The following is an 18,925-nucleotide window of genomic DNA, read 5'->3' as shown; positions in this document are numbered from 1 at the left end:
TACGTGAAATCATGCATTTCGACCTTCTCATTTTCTTCGCTTCTCTATGGACTTTCTTTCGGAGAAATTGGCTTCTCGCGTGCCTTCGAGAGAAGTTTGTTCGTTGGCGGTTCGCTTTCCTGCATTTTGTAGTACTTTTAAAGAAGCCAGACGGTCGATGGTCGATATTGCCGATACGATACTTGTTACTCGTCGGTGGTGTTCCAGGTTCTCGATATTGGCGCGCGTAAGAGACCCTCTAGACCGGCGGTTCTTAATCTCTCGTTTTTGTCACGGATCTGCTTCAGGTAGTTTTTCGTCGTAGTGGTTAAGACCGAGCTATTTCTACCAGAACCGGTCAAAGTGATGAACTGGTCTTCTCTAAAAAAATACGTAACGGAATATTAGTTTCGTACAAAAGGAATTTCACGTTACGTGGTACGCTTTTGGGATTATTCATTCAACACTGGGATCGCTAAACGAAGCTTGATTCGGACAACCTGGTACAATGCACATTTTTCATACTGAACGTTCTTCTTTCATTGGAATTCCGAACGAAATACGCGATATACTTACTCGTGCGTAACACCTGAAAATATACGAAAAATACACCGGAAAATACAGAGCGCAAAAACTAAAGCAAATTCTTTTGCAGAGTAGCACGAAGAAATTTGTATCGTTGTATTTCTAACAATTTCTAACAATTTCACAACTCATTGTGTATCGTTATCACGTAAGAAAACTCGCAAAATGTTAGATATTTATGTCGAGTTATCATTGCAGTTAGGGGCGTATAACAAATTTTCACGCGAATTGGCCATCGTTGTTATGTACTATAGATGATATTTACTGATACAAATGTGATTATTACGAAGTTACGAATGCCATTTAGCCACGATTCTGGTCTGACCCAACATACTTGCCCACAGTACAAGTAGGACTTGTCTGACTGAATCTCGGTCCACGTGGAACTACCCTTATACAGGGTGGTTGGTAACTGGTGGTACAAGCGGAAAGGGGGTGATTCTACGCGAAAGAAGAAGTCGAAAATATAGAATAAAAATTTAAAAATTTAAAAATTAAAAAAATAACGTCGATCGAGACAACGATCTACCGAGCGAAAATTCAAAGTCGATTTTCTCGAAAAGAAATCCTCGAACGAAAAATTTGTATTCTATACCTTTGACTTCTTTTTTCGCGTAGAATTACCCCCTTTCCGCTTGTACCACCAGTTACCAACCACCCTGTATATTCCTCTCCATATCTGTCTGTACCTCTCGGGTCAATCTTTGTTTTTAAGGAGAGCTATATAATTACCGTGACCGTGGCTACGCTCAGCGATCCGCTATGTCATTTCGAGCCCAAACCAATTGTCACAAATCTCAGGCACGCGGCATCGGATTAAATCATAAACAACCATTTCTCAGTTTTATTATTTAAGTCCAGCTATAATAAAAAGTCTGGACTAAAGTATCGGGAACTTTCCCAAACGTTCCAAAAGAAAGGCTCCGATGTCCTTTCATCTCCGACGTATATTATTTACACAGACTCGTATGCGCAAATTATTAAATACTAGCGCGCTTGTTATTTGTAATTTATATTTTCAACGACACGGTTTATGATTCTGACGCAGTTTAGGTTTTATCACGGTCGACCGAGTTCAAAGGAGGAAACTCGAATGACAGAAGGGAGGGTTAGCAGTCAAGTGTTTCAAACCAAAGGGATGAAACTTTTCATGCTTGCAAGGGGGATCTTTGAACCTATACTCGGATGTAATCGATCCGATACGATACTTATTGGCCACCGTGTCTCGTTATGTACAACAAATGTAATAGGAATACATATAGGTTGTCCGAAAAGTTTCTTTCGTTTTATAAGATGAACAACAATTTCTGTTTTGTATTATTTTATCGAATTAAGTATGATCCATTTCGTTATATTTCTACTATTATGTTCGTGCATAATTCAATAAACTAATATAAAAGAAAAAACATTGTACGTCTATTATTTCCTTATAAAACTTTTCAGACAACCCAGTAGCTTTTTCGCTATTACCTCGTTCATAGTTCGCTACGATTATAGCTAAACGAAGCAATCGGCATTAATTTTCGAGGATGCCACGTATCTGTCTGATTTTATGTTATTCGTATCGAGGTTGATTGATAGAGGAACGAGTGGATAAATTTGCAATAAAAAAAATATATCGAAATAAGTGTAGGTTTATACTTATGTACAACTATAGCGTATGCTGTTCCAAATCCTCACTCTTTTAGTGTTACAATAAAATAGAATAGAATAGGGTACACGTTCGTATATTTATAGTATAGGACATTACCAAAAAGTTACTCTCGGTAGGTAGCTGTAGCTGGAGGCCACAAGAAACAGCAATAGAAATCTACCTATAGCTCTCTTTTTTTCCTAGATCTTGTAACCCAAAATAATATTTTTATTCAAGGGCACGATAATATGGACCTCTCCTTGTTTTGAATTTGTTCCGCTAAATTCTATTTTATTCAGGTCACGGGTATACAAAAGAAGATACGTAGAGTTTTCCTTGAAGCAATTACTTCGACAATTAGTTTCTATTCCCATTATAATTCTATTCCATTTTATGGGACGTGTCGAAATAAAATTTCCACAGCAATTATTTATTTTCGAATTTGCAATTAAAATAAGAGATACGTACAATATATTCCAATCTTTCGCTGCATAACCGACACAATCACCGTTGGGCGAGTCGAGTCTTACAATGAAACTAGAAGATATTCGCGAATTGGTGAGAAATTAAGAAAGAAAGGAATGGAGAGAATCGACGAAAATATATTTTCGAAAGTAACAACATTCCAGACGAATCACAAACATGTCGTCTAATCATCACACCGTGAAACTCTAATAATCTGACATACCGTTACTTCCTCGAACGAACGATCTAATCGATATCCAATCAATAAAATTCACCGATATAATTTCTCCATCCAATAACGAAATAATTCTACTCGTTGGTAGCCATCGTCCTGCGTGTACACAGCTCGTCGCTGATCGAATCAGCAAATCCGTGGTAGTCGAACTTCGGTGCAGGAACACGATACTTCACTTAGCCGAGCCATCCCGAGACAGATCTCTGTGATGATCGTGCTTTATGACGGGTGGTGACGCCGGCGTTACATCGTCGTTAAAATTACCTGACCGATTCGGAAGCCTCGTTGCTAAAAACTCACCAGTTACCTGCCGCCTGTTACTGTAAACCTGTGACTCGCTGGTACTGCGATTTTCTTGACAATTGTCGGATAAACGAGAACAAGGCGGGGGTGCCGAAGCAGGGGAAGGGACGACAAAAAAAAAAAAAAAGAAAAAAACAAAAGAAAAGAAAGAAGGAAGAAAATAAGGTGGCGAGAGAAGAAAACGGGTACCGTAGCCATAAATCGTCGTTTAAGCGGAACGCTAATGGACGTTTCCTGTCGAAGCTCGAGAAATCGTCGCGAACGTAGCCGCGAATATTCTTTCGACGACATTGTGCGAAGTGCCGCTCGACAAAGCCAGGATAAAGACTTGCATCATTACCTGGTTCGTGTAAGTACGGTACTTGGCTTTGGCTACACGCGACTCAACCCCGAGCAGATAACGCGTTTGTTCCGAGCGCTCAGAATGCGGCCTACTTTGAAGAAGCTTGTTTTAGTTTTACAGACTCTGGTACGCTTGTCGGTAGTGCGTTCTTTTAACGCGTTTACTGTCGGTCCAATTTTTCGTAGACTCCGACACGGAGGAATGTTAAAAAATGGTCGTTCTCGCAGCTTCTCGCGGATGAAAAATTTACTTGCGGAATATTCTCTCAAAGAACGATAAATATCGTTGGTATTTGTCCGAAATGTGATGGAGAAAGAAGTAAAATACAGATACGAAAAAGTGATCATTTACTCGCGCATCACGCTGAATTCTTCGTCTATTTTGGATACCGATACATCTGCGAAATAATTTTGTAGAAATTGTACTGGTAGGTCGATCGAAGTTTGGAATCGAGCGAGTCGGATTTAGATTTATATAGACTTTGGTATGTTTGTGATATTACGATTATAGAAGTATGGATATTTTTCGTATAACGATAGGTTTCGATTAATTAACAAAAGCACGCTGTTTGTATTTCTTTGCAACTAAGAGAAATGTGTTTATTCAAACGATCAATAATTAATTGAACGCTAGCCTTATCAGGCTCGGTCAAGTGACCGGTTTCATAGTTTAATTTAAGATTGTACATTCACTGTTGTTTCTTTCGTTCGTGTAATTTGATGTAAATTCTTGTATTAACAAAAATTGAGAAATTGGTAGAAATATAAGAATTTACACAAGGTTAGACGAACAGAAGAAACAACAGTGAATGTACAATTTTATATTAAACTTTGCAACTGTAAAGTTACTATCAAAATATTACACATTAATATTATTTATGTTAGTCGTAAAAAGTATCATTCACTGTTTATCCGAGAAGCTTGGAGTTGCCACTTTCCTATAAACAAATTCTCGAGCGCAAAGGATTGATACTCCACGAACTAAAAACAGACTCGACCAGGAAACAACGAATGACGTTGCTTGCTTTTAAAAATTCTCATTGCGTTCCTTTTCTTCTATTTTTTTTTTTTTTTTTTTTTTTTTTGTAGAGACTCCAATTTCTCCAATTCTCGAACCGTGACAGAGCGAAATTTCGTTATGGAGATACCGCGTTGCACGAGGTTTTCCACAGTTTCTCAAACCGTGTTGCATTGGGTTAGCAACTAAATGATTGCGGATTTTGTCATTACATAGGGGTAGCCACCCACATGATAATCAAACAGATAAAAGATTCTACCAAATGTCCAAATAGGACAAATTGTGAATGTGAAATATTAAATAAGAAAAAGAAAAAAACTTAGTTGCCAACGCAATAAAAATACCGGTTTACCATTAACATTAACTTGAACTTTAAATTCGTACTACACATTTGAGCTATAAACAAACATATCCGAATTACTTTACGATGTGACGAGTATGCTTACTACTTCGCCCTACTCCAAAACCTTCCTGGAAAAAAACAATCCACAACCTGAAGGTTTCGTCAATCCTGTGAACACAGCCGATCCTTTGGGTTCACCAAAGTCGAAAGGTATATCTGTTCGGGACAGAGCGTGGCACGGTCGTAAATTAACTGTATCGATGACGTGTCGGAAGATGTGTTCCACGTGGACGAAGGGATCGCCACATGGCACGAGTCTATGGGGCGGAGAATAAATGCGGTATCCCTTGTGTAGTGATAGGCTTGGGTGGTGGCATCGAGAAGCCGGTGTCATCTGTTGCATCGGTTACATCCTGACCATCAAAGCGTGACCGTGCTTGGTAACCGGCTACTATAAACGTAGCACAGGGGATCAATTACCTTCTAATTGGCCAGCAGAACGCTGTCACTGCGAATCGATAGTTAAAAATTGTTTCATAACGAGCGACCTTGTCATCGACAAGCAATTTCTAGTTATGTGGCTTTGATACGACGCTTTCGAACGACAAATAAAGGACAAAAGAGGAATATAAACCGATCGACAAGCATCGTTCTCTGCGTTTCTAACGGACGATGCAGGATGTGCTCGTGTTGTTCGTCGCTTAGCCGAATTTTAAATATACAATCGGTATAATTACCGCGACTCCGTGATTACCGACGCGAATAGACTGGATTTTCATGAATTTGTGGGAAACTGGAAAGCACGAAAATGCATACGATGCGTGTAATATGCAAAAATGTACGAAATTTTCAAGTTGCAGAAGATAAATATTTATTGTAGCACGTAGCAGGTGAAGCGAATTTCTATTTCTGGTTCCCAGAGCACAAAGTATATTAATTTTGCGTTAGGTTACAGGAAAATATAGACTTAATGTAATTTTGACAGCCTTTTTACTAATTTTTACTTGTCCTATTTTAACTTGATCTGACTCCTAAGTCCAGATTTAGGTTCTGCTTGTTTGATCGCATTCGTGAACACGTAATAATGCGTGGATATTATCACTGATCCTAAATGTGAATTTGGAAACGCAGTTCAAGACGTAAATCGCGTTACAAGGCGATACTGTCTTTACGACCCACAACGATTGAACTCGACGAGACGACTGCAAGGAATTAGACTATACCTTCCCTTAACTATAGACGCGATAATAGCTGAAGCAAATATATCAGCCTGTTCACACTTGTCGCAAGCTTTTTGAAAAATCCTGATCATAGAATTTAGAACGAACGGTTTCAACTTAATTTATGAGTTGTCATTCGAGTATCGTGTAATCGGTGTCCGCGTTTCTACGACAGAAACGAATCTCGTACGAGCTTCCAGATGCTTGATAGAACAAAAAATATCTGTTCGTTCGTGATCTGGTTGGATTCGTTGGATCTGTTCGAAACACTTGTTCGGCACACGAAGCTTATTCATCTTTCAGCCGTGATACCGAAACGATCGTCCACGAAATTTCGATGTCTACTGTGAATGCACCTACAGCTTTCGGGGTATTCATCGTGATCATCTGTTCGCCATATTTTGGACAGGGCGCGTGCCGTGTCGATAATACGATGGTACGTGTTCAACGACAAGAGGTAAAAAATTGCAGCCCGAAAAAATTGACATCGAGGTAACAATTTATACGGACAATGAAACATATGGTTCGACAGTCGAGCGAAATTGAGCAGCGCGCCGATGATTAAATAATAATTGGTATCTTTAATGAGGCAAATCTTCATCCACGGCGGTGGCATTTATTTTTCTTTCGGAAGTAAATATGCCTATTAAAAGCCTTTTGTATTAATACGAGCGTACATTACGCGAACCAATATTTAATTTGCAAAAATTATTACCAAAATGGTACATACCTGGAACAGCTATACAGCGTAGCTTAGCTGCGACGCGACGTCTATTTGTCAAAATCTGCACGAAGTCTGGGGCTGCATTTTAAACATAAAGTAAAACGTTCATCTCTTTTTTATAAACCTTCTAAAAGTTCAAACTGATTTCAAGTTTGCGCTCTTTGGGTTAAAAATTCTTACGACACGTATAAATAACCGAAATACGTTTACCTGCAAATGCAACTATAACATCGTAATAGAAAACCTGTATTTCGATGCTGTACGATGAAATAATCGGGACAATCAGTTCCGTTGAAGATTCCGTGACTTGATCTTCGTAACGTCGTAATATCACTCATAATATCTGAAACAATATGTGCGGAGTAATAATATATCAAAGTTTCGGTGGATCGTCGATGAAGAAACAATTTTCTCTTTTGTAAATGTTACTGTCGAAGGATTGGATTTGTTACATGCTCGGAGGCAGTTACACGTTGGAGATTTCGAGTTTCTTATTTTCGAGCAACTGACGCGTCGAAGAATCACAGTTACGTAAGAGCGGACGAGACGAAAAACGCGAACAAGAGGTCGATCGACGATAGAGAAAGGAAAGAGATGCGAGTTTTGCATTGAAAGCGGCCAAGCATTTGCGTTTCTGTCGACACGCGGTCCAGTCTAATTTTTTTCTAAAACTGTAATAACTACACGATGCATGGTTTCGCTGTTGCCGATGTCCTACCGTGAATTCGGCAATTTCGCCGCCAACTTTTTTTCTCCTCGCGTCTACTTCTGTCGCCGCATCACGACGCCTCTGCGGTTGCTCGAATACCTGCATCGATATAATACAACTGGATATTACGAATTCTCGGGATCATCACCCTAATCGAAGCGTAATTTAGGCGACGCTTTCAGCAGTCTCAGCACACCGTGAGACACACCGCAGACTTTAGGAGGATGACGATGGTTAGACGTGGAAAGCTGCGGTGGCAAGAAACCAACGATCTCTCGTGTTGCTACACGTTGATACACGTTGCGGATGAAATGGACGAATTTCTTAATGAAACGTTCCACGTTTTCCATTTACTTGGACGTTGCGAAGATTTCGTCTGAAACTATACGTCGATACTTTGCTTGGGCGCAGCCCGAACGATTTCAAATTTACTTTTAGCGAATAAAAGCATTATGTTTGCATCTTTAGCGTGTAAAAGGATAAAACGCGTTAGAGAATAAAATTGCTGCTTATAGCTATCTAGTTGACCTTAGTGTTGCCACTTTTTAATCCAAAGAGCGCAAACTTGAAAGCAGTTTGAAGTTTAAAGTTTTACTTTATGTTTAAAGTGCAGCCCCAGACTTCGTGCAGAACAACCCTGAGTTCATCTTTCGTGACGCTGCAAGTGCAAGGTTGAACTGCTTTCGCGAGTAGTGCCATATCTTGCGCTAAATCGACCTCGTAACGTCGTTGAAATAATTCGCGAAGATTTCTTTGTAAATTTTGAAACGCCCCTGCCGCTAGAGTTTGCTTTCCTTGAGTTGTACCACTGTCAGAGCGAAACAGCGATACGTAGCATCAAGGTAAAAGCAACGAGCCACTCGTTTGTAAAATCGAGCAACTGCCCGGAACAAAAAGTAGAAAAGATCGATGAAATTACGCGATAGAAGTACGAAGCAAGTGGTTCGGGGCTAAAGTTTAAGAAATCTCAAAATGCGAAGTTATTTAGCTTGGTCTCCGAACCGCTCGTATCGCTCTTATCTCCCTAACTAATTAAAAAAGCCAATGGTCGCTGCGTAATTGCTTCCCGTCCTATTCGAACATTTGTCATCAGAAATTAATTACAGAATGCTTCAGAAGAAATCTATTACGCGTACATCGCAGCGAATTATTCAAATTCCTGCATTTTCAAGCATTCAACAAACGTTGAATACTTTCCTCGCTGAAAACCATCGTAATTCCGTTAAACGATAAGATCTTTTTAATACATTTTTACTATCGTCATTTCTATGTATTAGGCTTCTAGAATTTTAACGATCGTCCTCGTTTATAACCTTTGCGATGTTCAGTCTCTGTGAAAGGTACGGCGAATTCTGCAGTTATCGTTATTGCTGCGCCTAGCGGTAGGCTAACAAACGTATCATACTTCCTTGCGGTACATAGGCGTAGCAGAAAGTGCAACTGGTTTCTCGCTAGTGGTCGCATTGTGTACGAGTTTCTATATAATAACGATTTCGAACGTTATACGTTGGTGGGGTCCGAGGCGTCGACATCTACATCGAACGACTTTCTCAATGAAGCACCTCTATCCTCTATCTTTCTTTAGTCATCAGCGGTGTTTTATGACACTGGTTGATCGTCTTATAGCGTTTTTTCACCTGATGTGTGGAATGATAGGTTTCGAATGGCAGTGTCCATTGGCCTCTCCTCTCTTCATTGTTGTTTCGCACTGATGTTCTTCAAAAAACGTTCGAGATTGGGTTGGAGTGTGTGGTGTGACGACTACTTTAGTTCAACAACTGATTTGATACTTGCGCATGTTTCGTGCGTCACCACGCGGTTATCAAACTTGAACGAGAAGAGAAAAGCCGTGTGTGTATAACACTCGGAATTTACTGCTCTGCCATATACGTGTTGGTGTTCTCAACACATGTTTGAGGTGTTTTTCTCTCTTCTCCTTTCTCTCACTCTTTCCAACGAAAGTTTAGTTCATTGTCGATGAATGACGCGACGTTTGACCTCATCTTTTGACAGTTTTCTTCGTTCTTCGACTTTTTTTAACAGCATTTCATTTTTACCTAAATTGCTGTCTCGTTGCTTATAGCGTAACTATAAGTTTATATCTTACTAGAGAAAGGTAAGAAAGAATTCTTTCAGTTTCTATAATATATGCGTTTGTCAATTTTTCCGAACACCTACGCAGAAGTAATACCATTACTTTTGTGTGACATAAATATAAATATAAATATAAATTCCTTATATATAATGCATATATTTTATATCGAAAATCCACAGCTTCGAAACAAAAATTTAGTGAATTTCATTTAGCGTTGATAAGAGACATTTTACGAAAATATTTCCAACGTAGAAGCATGGTAGGAGGAGGAAAGAGAAAGTCTGAGGATTTACCATTTCGTTTAATCGATAGGCATTTTCCATCAAAATGCCTTAATCGGGTCGGTACAACACAATTATCAAGAAGAAAATGTGTCATTTGTGTGAAAAATAAGCGAAGGAGCGACACGCGATACGAATGCAGAAAATGCGATGTCGGATTATGTATCGATAATTGTTTTGAAATTTTTCACACACAACCAAATTATTAACTTGTGTTATATTTACTAAATTTAGTTTTCTAGTTTATCGTTTTCTAGTTTATTATCCAAATTCTAGTTTATTGTAAATTTCAACGTTTATAATAAATAATTAATACTAAAAAATAACGCTCTTGAATCATTTAATCTCGTGCAAAAGAATTACTATAACTTATTACGATTTCCGCCTTGAATAGTCAATCAACAGAGTTCAGTCTAGCGAAAAAGTACTCCGTCCACAGCGATCGTCGCATAGGCACTCTAAGAAAACAAACTTAAAACAGGTTTATTTCCTGGTTATGTTATAATTATAGCGCAAACGTAATATAATTTCTGCAAATATAATTTACGAATATAAGTGAAAAAATGCCACTTGGACAAAAGATTCTTAATGAACGTTTCCAGATATTCCATAAACGAATTGAAATCTCCATCTACCAATCCAGTATACAATAATAAAATTTATCTTTGAATTGTTATGCAACTTTCGGTAATTTACTCTCTCAGATTGTTTTGAATTTCTATACGAAACGGTACGAACAGAACACCGTGCCATTTTCGGATATCGTTTCGATTCCTCCCTCGATTCTTTCCGCTCCCCCTATTCCAGGAAAGTCTACGTTATACTGGACAAACACAATGGATTCCGAAAAAAAAAAAAAAAAACTAAGGAACACGGCGCCATGGGAGTACTCGAGACGAATTTCGACCGTGTTATTTCTCTGAAGCCAGGTCAGACTAGGTTTTTCCAACACAAACTATCCTATGGGTTCCAGTTCCTTGCGGGTTAGATCAACGAGAGTTTTCATCACGAAAAGGGTTAACGAGTTTTGCGGTCGAAAAGTGAGAGAGAAAGAGAGCGGTGGCAAAATCTTTCGACACGGAGTCAGGTGGCTGGGATCGTAATTCCATAGAGGGTGCTGGCTTTGACACCATAAGGGTAGCGAGGTGTCACAAAATTCTCAATGGTACGCTCGGTCTCGCAAACCTGGAACGAATCGTTCTTCCTTTAGGATGCCGTGCACTTAGAACCGTGGCTATGGCTCGTTATCGAACAACACGTCACAGCAATTAGGGTGTAATTTCTGCCAAAGAATCGTCGGTCGCGCGCGAGTTTGACTCTGAAACCGCCCTTTCGTTGCTGTTTTCCCTCTATGACCAAATTGCTGTCCAACTATTTCAACGTTGTAATTTACGGCTCTGCCCAGAGGTTGCCGATACATTGAGATTTGGAAAGGACGTAACGACATCCTCGCATGTAATAAATATTCTTAATAATATTTTTTCGTAATGTTAAAACATTTGAAAAAACGTCCAATTGAAAAGTTATCTGGAATAAGCACGTATTGCTGTTCAAATCGCAATATTTATTATACGAGAAGCTTTATTACGTCGCGTTCGTAATGATCCGTGTGACTTCGTTAATTGTCTGACCGTCAAAGGCCCAGGCTCCTTAATAAATCTAAGGAATCACCATAAACAGGATCTTTATAACGAAATTGCAAGGATATTCGATTTACGAGTGGTCCTTAGAATAGTCCTTAGGTTTATTATTCGTGATAATAATATGAAAATGATAGAGAAAACGGGTACTTATTTAACGGGAAAAGCTTGGGTTTTCCATGAACGATAGCAGCCATGAGCTTCCTCCGCCTATTTTCATTCATTAACGTGGGTCATAACCAATGGGCATTGTTACCCTCGCTTTCCTAACGAAAAGTGTTGATCGATTAGATAAAAGAATAATTTGATTACTTGGAATAATATTTTCCATATTCTCACACCGAATTTTACGCAGACGAAAAACTACAATCGGATTACGCGCCAAAGTGTCAACGAGAGAAGTGCGAAAATTGCTGTTTTGTATCGTCGAATAAACCAGCGTGAAAGATCGTAAGCGGCACGAATTTTACCTGAAATAGCAATTTCGAAAAGTCGACCACTTTTGGTCACGCCCTAACTCCAGCTCTCAGCTCGGTCAAATTCGTCTCGTGAATTCTCTGCTCTGTTCTTTCCCCGCGTGCTCCATTAAACCAAACACACGTTTCAGTTGTCAGACGAACGTCGTTTCAGCGTTCAGCTTGCAACTGAAACGTGTTGTCTTTTTCAGAAATTTCACGATTGTACTCTTTTGTCACTCTTCGTTCGCGTCGCTAATTCGATTACACGCAACGTTCAGGCGTACGTCCTTTTGACAGCGAGTCGAATTTCCACGAAATCTTCATCGACAGAAAAAAGGATACGCACGCGTGTTTCTTCGCTCTTACACTTTTACGCGTGTTTCTTCGCTCTTACACTTTCACGCTTTTATATCGAAGATCTCGTGAAAATAAGATACCTCTGCTGATGCTGATTCGCCTTTTGTTCCATCTTCTTTTTATCATCATCCTTATCGATATTAATTCCATGTAGAAGTTGGTACATACGCGTTTTGCTCATACGATTTTGTTATTTGTTCGATTCGCGTAACACCGAGGGAAGGTGATAAATAAAATCGCGAATAAATATAATTTATTTTCAACTTTGTTTTTAATTCAACGTATCAAAGACTGTAATAAGCGACCAGCAAACTCACTCGAGCTTATTAGATCGAGCTTCACGACTTTTGAGAATATCGGTTTACGTAAATAGTTTTAACAGTTGCAATTTTGATTTAATTGAACGATCGATTTTCCAAGATTGATTGAAATGTCTCTTACACGTAGGTTTATATGCTTTTGCCGGTTGCAATTTTTGAGAAAGTCGAAAATACACGAGCAGGACGATGTACGTATTCGGTGAGACGATCGCAGTTTCTATTCGTAAAAGGTAAATGATTAAAAATTTCAATGTAAAATCCACTGTCGACGTAATAATCGCTCGTAACAGATCACTCGTTAATCGATCCGGAATCATGAAAAAGTGGAAGATGAATCAAGTGAATTGCAGCGGCGCATGAGCTAGAAAACAATACGATTCATGTTGTTGTTTTGCCTCGGTATATCAGGAACATATAATAAATAAAACGCAGCCGAAAAGATTTTAATTACCAACGAGTATCTACCGAGTATCGATCAGTTATCAACGAGTTTATTTTGCAACTTGTACACTGTCTTTACGAACGGTGACTGTATTTATTTATTTAACATTTTAAATATACTTGACGGTTTCAACAACGAGCAATCTCGTCTAAGAAATCTCACGATCAACCATCCTCTACTCAAGTCCTCTACGAAAATTATATCAGAGTGAATCGTGCACGTGCTACGAACAAATTATTTTTCTCAATTTATTTCTACTCGACCAACATTTTAGTGTGAATTTTACTAAATTCCATGTATTTCCAGGAATCTCGTGATCTCGTTTTAGCCTTGGCGAAGTATATGAGTCGCGGCACGTGTCCATCCGAGTAATTAATGATCTTTAATCATCGAACATGTAAGATTGGAAGGAATGCCTATTTATTACAGAAAGGTGGATCTTCGTTTGGAGAAAAAGAGAAACGAGAGAATCGATGCAAAACTGCTAACGAGTTCTATTGTGCGGCACGTGCCGCTGTCCGCCCACGCACCTCCAAACAGACATTTTTTTTCTTTCAATCTCGCCAATCTGCCGCATGGAAAAGGATTGCCGATCACTGTCATCCTTTCCTATCCGCTCCATCGCCAACCAATGTTCCTTTTTAATTTCTTACGAACGAAATTCCAAGACTTCGACAGGGCAACCTGCTTAACGTTACTTTGGAAATTCTGTGGATAATATCTTCATCGTTTTCCTTGTGAATCGCAAAAGATTCCCGTCTTTCCGTTTAGTTTTCTCGCTATTCCTATCTTATACGTAGTAATAACGCTATGTTATATTAAACATGTTATTAAAACAGCCATCTTCTATTAATCAGACTGTCTTTACGACTCACAACGATTGAACTCGACGAGACGACTGCAAGGAATTAGACTATACCTTTCCTTAACTATAGACGCGATAATCGCTGAAGCAAATATATCAGCCTGTTCACACTTGTCGCAAGCTTTTTGAAAAATCCTGATCATAGAATTTAGAACGAACGGTTTCAACTTAATTTATGAGTTGTCATTCGAGTATCGTGCAATCGGTGTCCGCGTTTCTACGACAGAAACGAATCTCGTACGAGCTTCCAGATGCTTGATAGAACAAAGAATATCTGTTCGTTCGTGATCTGGTTGGATTCGTTGGATCTGTTCGAAACACTTGTTCGGCACACGAAGCTTATTCATCTGTTCCTTAATTAATGTTAATGTTCCTTTTTAATTTCTTACGAACGAAATTCCAAGACTTCGACAGGGCAACCTGCTTAACGTTACTTTGGAAATTCTGTGGATAATATCTTTATCGTTTTCCTTGTGAATCGCAAAAGATTCTCGTCTTCCGTTTAGTTTTCTCGCTATTCCTATCTTATACGTAGTAATAACGCTATGTTATATTAAACATGTTATTAAAACAGCCATCTTCTATTAATCAGATACAAAACATCGTTTACGTTGATTTCACGATGAATACGCGTGAACGAGAAAATTTTATTTATTCGCTTAATGATTATTTATCGTTAGATTCCCTGGCAAGTTATCAGCGTGCGCAATTACACGTATTCCATAGACATACAAATTTACTAATTCATCGTTAGTCTATTAAACTGACAATTTTAAAAGTTTCCTACCGAAGATTAATTCATCAAAGCCTCGAAATTTATTCTTCTGGTTTTCCGCTTTCAAGATGATCGACAAGTTTGATCGTTTTGCCTTTGAGAACAGCTGCCAGTTCTTCGGTTTGGAAAAATTTGGATGGACCAGGGTAATGCGTAACGACTTACGAGACATTGTCGTTTTTAATTTACTTTGGAAATTTTCAAGACACGAGAAAATCTTTCGTTCGAATCTTCGGGTATTTTATTTACAATAGTTTACATCGATATAAATTTCCCATAACATATTGATATAATATTCACACGAATCTTCTTTTAAACGACTTAATCTAGAAATTATCACTTACGGTTATTCGACGTCCTCGAATCTTCGCGTCGTTCAACAATTCTTCTTTGGCTTCGTGAATTACTTATTCTATCAAATGGACGGCACGAAATATTATTGTTCCTAGCTCGATAAATGTCGAAATCGTATTTCTCCAATTCCTGACTAGCTACACAATAAATACATAAATATACAATAAACGCACGAGTCACTGGCGTTGCTCTTGAACGTTAGTTCATAAACTATTAGGTTGTCCGTAAAGTTTCTTTCGTTCTATGAGGAAATAATAAACGTACAACAGTTTTTTGTTTTATATTATTTTGTCAAATTACGTACGATCCATTTTATTCTAAACACCGCGACATTTCGCAGACTTAGTTTGTATAAAGGTGCACTGTTGTGAAAAGCATGTTTCTGAAAGAAAGACACTTTTCGGACAACCTAATAAATCGAAACAGAAGAGCATGGTACTAGTTACGAATCTAAAACGTGATAAGTAAAAATTTAGAAAGCTTCTTAAACGATAAATAATTATTACGATCTCGCGTTAATTTTTATTATAAATACAATATGTTTACGATGTCTGTGAAATTAGTATTTATTTAGGTATTACAATAATGGCACCGATATTTAAATTATCCTATTACTCCTTCAATTACGCTTTCCCACTATTTCTATCATTTCTGGCGCGTTTTATCGACTAAAACATTGAATAAATTTACATTAAACGAATGAAATTCTATGTTAAATTCTACATACGTAGCAGAAAATTAGCAGTGATACGAAATATGTATCGCGACAGCAATAATATAAATAGATTACGATAATACGTAGACATTTAAAAATGATTTAATAATAATTTAATTATATACAGGGTGGTTGGTAATTGGAGATACAAGCGGAAAGGGGGTGATTCTACGCGAAAAAAGAAGTCGAAAATATAGAATAAAAATTTTTTTTTTAATTTTTCCATCGAGACAACGATCTACAGTGAGATCCGTTATAACGAGACGTGAAAAATTTTTATTCTATATTTTCGACTTCTTTTTTCGCGTAGAATCACCCCCTTTCCGCTTGTACCACCAGTTACCAATCACCCTATATATAAGTTTATCTAATATATCTTTGGACTATTAGCCGTCTGTGATCGTAGTCGTGTACGATTCACGAATAAAAAGTACGAATTACATGCAAATTAACTAAGAACGCAATACACACAACACATATCAATGGAATAAATATTGCCCTGCAGACTTAAAAATCTAAACACATTGTCAGAAAGATTACTTGTACATTTTACAAAGTTATAACGATTATTACTCGATACGATTACAGTTTTGTTTGCAATTTCCTTGCCAATTAGTTAACACCAAGTTAACGCAACATTGGAATCGCCAGGCTCGAAAATATTTTCATACGCGTGAAAAATACATTTCTAAATACTTGTAAGCGATAGTTTACATACGTAGAACGTAGATACTGGAACGTTGGCCTTTCGCAGTTGTTCCTTTTTCACTGCCACTTGCCATCGTGTCTCTGAAGGAGGTCACAGAGCGCGGCGATGTAGGTCTGCGCCATTTGCAACGTCTCGAATTTACTGAGCTTGTGATCCGCCCCAAGGCTCGGTACAACTTCGCGTAATTTATCAAAAGCATCGTTCAAACCGTTCATTCGACGTCTTTCGCGCGCATTCGCGGCCAAACGCCGGCGCTTCAACACGCTTGGCGATGGCGGAATGTCCCTGGAGCGTCGTCTTCCTCTGCGAGGGCTGCTGGTAGGCGATACTTGTTTCTACAAAACCAATTTACACATCTTGCGTCAATGTAAATCGTTCATTCGTGACAGTTCATTCGTTAACCTTTATTCGCCTCTCGCGTCGATCCGACAGGTCGATGTATCGAGACGAAGCTTCGTTCAGATTAGTTACGTCGTTTACGTGTTACGAGCACCGTGCGTTTGAAACGAGATTTCGCGAATCTGCCATGTAAATTTCGATAAATACCCGGTTGAATTCGCTTGTCCGAACTTAGGCTCCTGTCACGCGAATCGAAATTAACATCTGATAGAAAAATTTGGAGCCGCGATTTGGAGAGCTTGCCAAGAAAATTTGGAAATTTGATTCCCACTCTAACGAGATACCGCGTTGTTCATCAAATTTGAAGCTAATCCGATAACGCACATGTTGGGTTGGCAATTAAGTGATTGCGGATTTTGTCATTATCACTTAATGACTTAGTTGCCAACCCAATAGAAATTCCAAGATATTTGATATTTTAAAAATGTATTGGGCTGTTCCCAAAGTTTCTTTCGTTTTGTAAGCAAACGATAGATGCACCACATTTGTGCACTATTTGTAATAACAGAACAAAATGGATATGTATATATTAGGTTGTCCGGAAAGTGTTTTTCTTTCGCAAAACGTGTTTTTTAAAACAGTGCACCTTCGTACAAACGTGAAACCAAGTTTATGAAATGTCACGATGTCTATCTCGACAGGAGAAAATGGATCGTACGTAATTCGACAAAATAAAAGAAAAAACGTTGTGGGTCTGTTATTTCTTCTTAGGCCTCTCTTCACCTGATATAAATATTTTTCTCTACTAAACATCTTGGAATTTTTGCACATACGTATTTTCACCTATTTTATTTATTCATAAATTTCATTCATAAAATGCGTTTACATTCTCCCGCGTACGCAGTGTTTCGCCTTAATGGGGTGTCCTGAATTAGAATGTTCTAAGACAGCGTCTTTTTGTGATTTTTTTTAGAAGGGAAGGAGAGAAATGAAGTTATTGAATTTTGAGATATGCTTTTATATATGTTTAATGAATACAAGCAAATTTTTTTTAAAGTAAAATAAAAAATTGTAACAGATTTCTAAGCCTATTTCATGGGCTGCAGTTTTCAATCGGCTGGAAGGATCCACCTCGTAATTCTTGATCAAAAGAAAAAATCAAAAAAGGATTAAATTATTGTATATTTTTCTTCTAGTTGAAGCAAAAAAGTTCTTCAAAAAGTTCATTTAAATAATTATTGTAGCACCTCAACGTTTATTTTTTCTTTTTATAAAACACATGTTTTCTTTAAACCCGTCGAAACTTTTAATTTCACACTATTTTCTGCCCTTTTTTTTTTAGTTCATCGAGAAGAAAAATACATAATAATTTAATTCTTTTTTGGTTTTTTCTTTCGGTCAATAATTACGAGGTGGATCTTTCCCACCGATTGAAAACTGCAGCCCATGAAATAGACTCAGAAATCCGTTACAATTTCTTTTTTTACTTTAAAAAAAAATTTGTTTGCATTCGTTAAACATATATAAAACCATACCTCAAAATTCAATAACTTCGTGTCTCTGCTTCCTTTCTAAAAAAAATCACAAAAAGACGCTGTTTTAGAACATTCTAATTCAGGACAGCCCCTTAATAGCCACGTCAGTTCAACTCAAGTTTATGTCATTTTCTTTCAGAAACAAAGTCGCGAGATCTTCTCAATTAAAAACTACGATCCATCGAGATTTACCTGCGCCGATGTAACAGGTTCCCAACAATTGCTTCTTTGCTCGACCATCATCTGCATCGGCTTGCCGGCCTCGAGGCTCTGAAATTTTTGTTCTTGAGGCGGAGTTTCGTAGCAATAGGCTGGCGGATGATACTCCACGGAACTGTCCTCGTGCAGCATCGTTCCCGGAGAGGCGGTGTGATTTATCGCGTGCTGCGGCTCGTACCTATCAAAATTATATCGATTATAATGTGATCATTCGAGCCACGCGATTAACACGTAACGAGTCGCATTCGCAAGAAAAATGCTGCTG

The 18,925-nt window shown here is 38.3% G+C and overlaps 1 protein-coding gene across 1 annotated transcript; it reads right to left on the bottom strand.

Moving 5' to 3' along the window:
- Positions 1-16,614: 16,614 nt before the first annotated feature.
- LOC117231126 (basic helix-loop-helix transcription factor amos-like) lies at positions 16,615-18,838 on the bottom strand (the record flags this gene model as incomplete). Its single annotated transcript, XM_033489238.1, has 2 exons — positions 16,615-16,902; positions 18,634-18,838. Coding segments are annotated over 2 exons (484 nt in total), but the record flags the coding sequence as incomplete, so codon positions are not given.
- Positions 18,839-18,925: the final 87 nt, after the last annotated feature.

Source organism: Bombus vosnesenskii, unplaced genomic scaffold (genome assembly GCF_011952255.1).
Source record: "Bombus vosnesenskii isolate JDL3184/JDL3185 unplaced genomic scaffold, Bvos_JDL3184-5_v1.1 scf7180000013271, whole genome shotgun sequence".
NCBI classification, from domain to species: Eukaryota; Metazoa; Arthropoda; class Insecta; order Hymenoptera; family Apidae; genus Bombus; species Bombus vosnesenskii.
The sequence above is the reverse complement of the archived record's forward strand: the minus strand, read 5'-3'. Positions and strand labels throughout refer to the sequence as shown.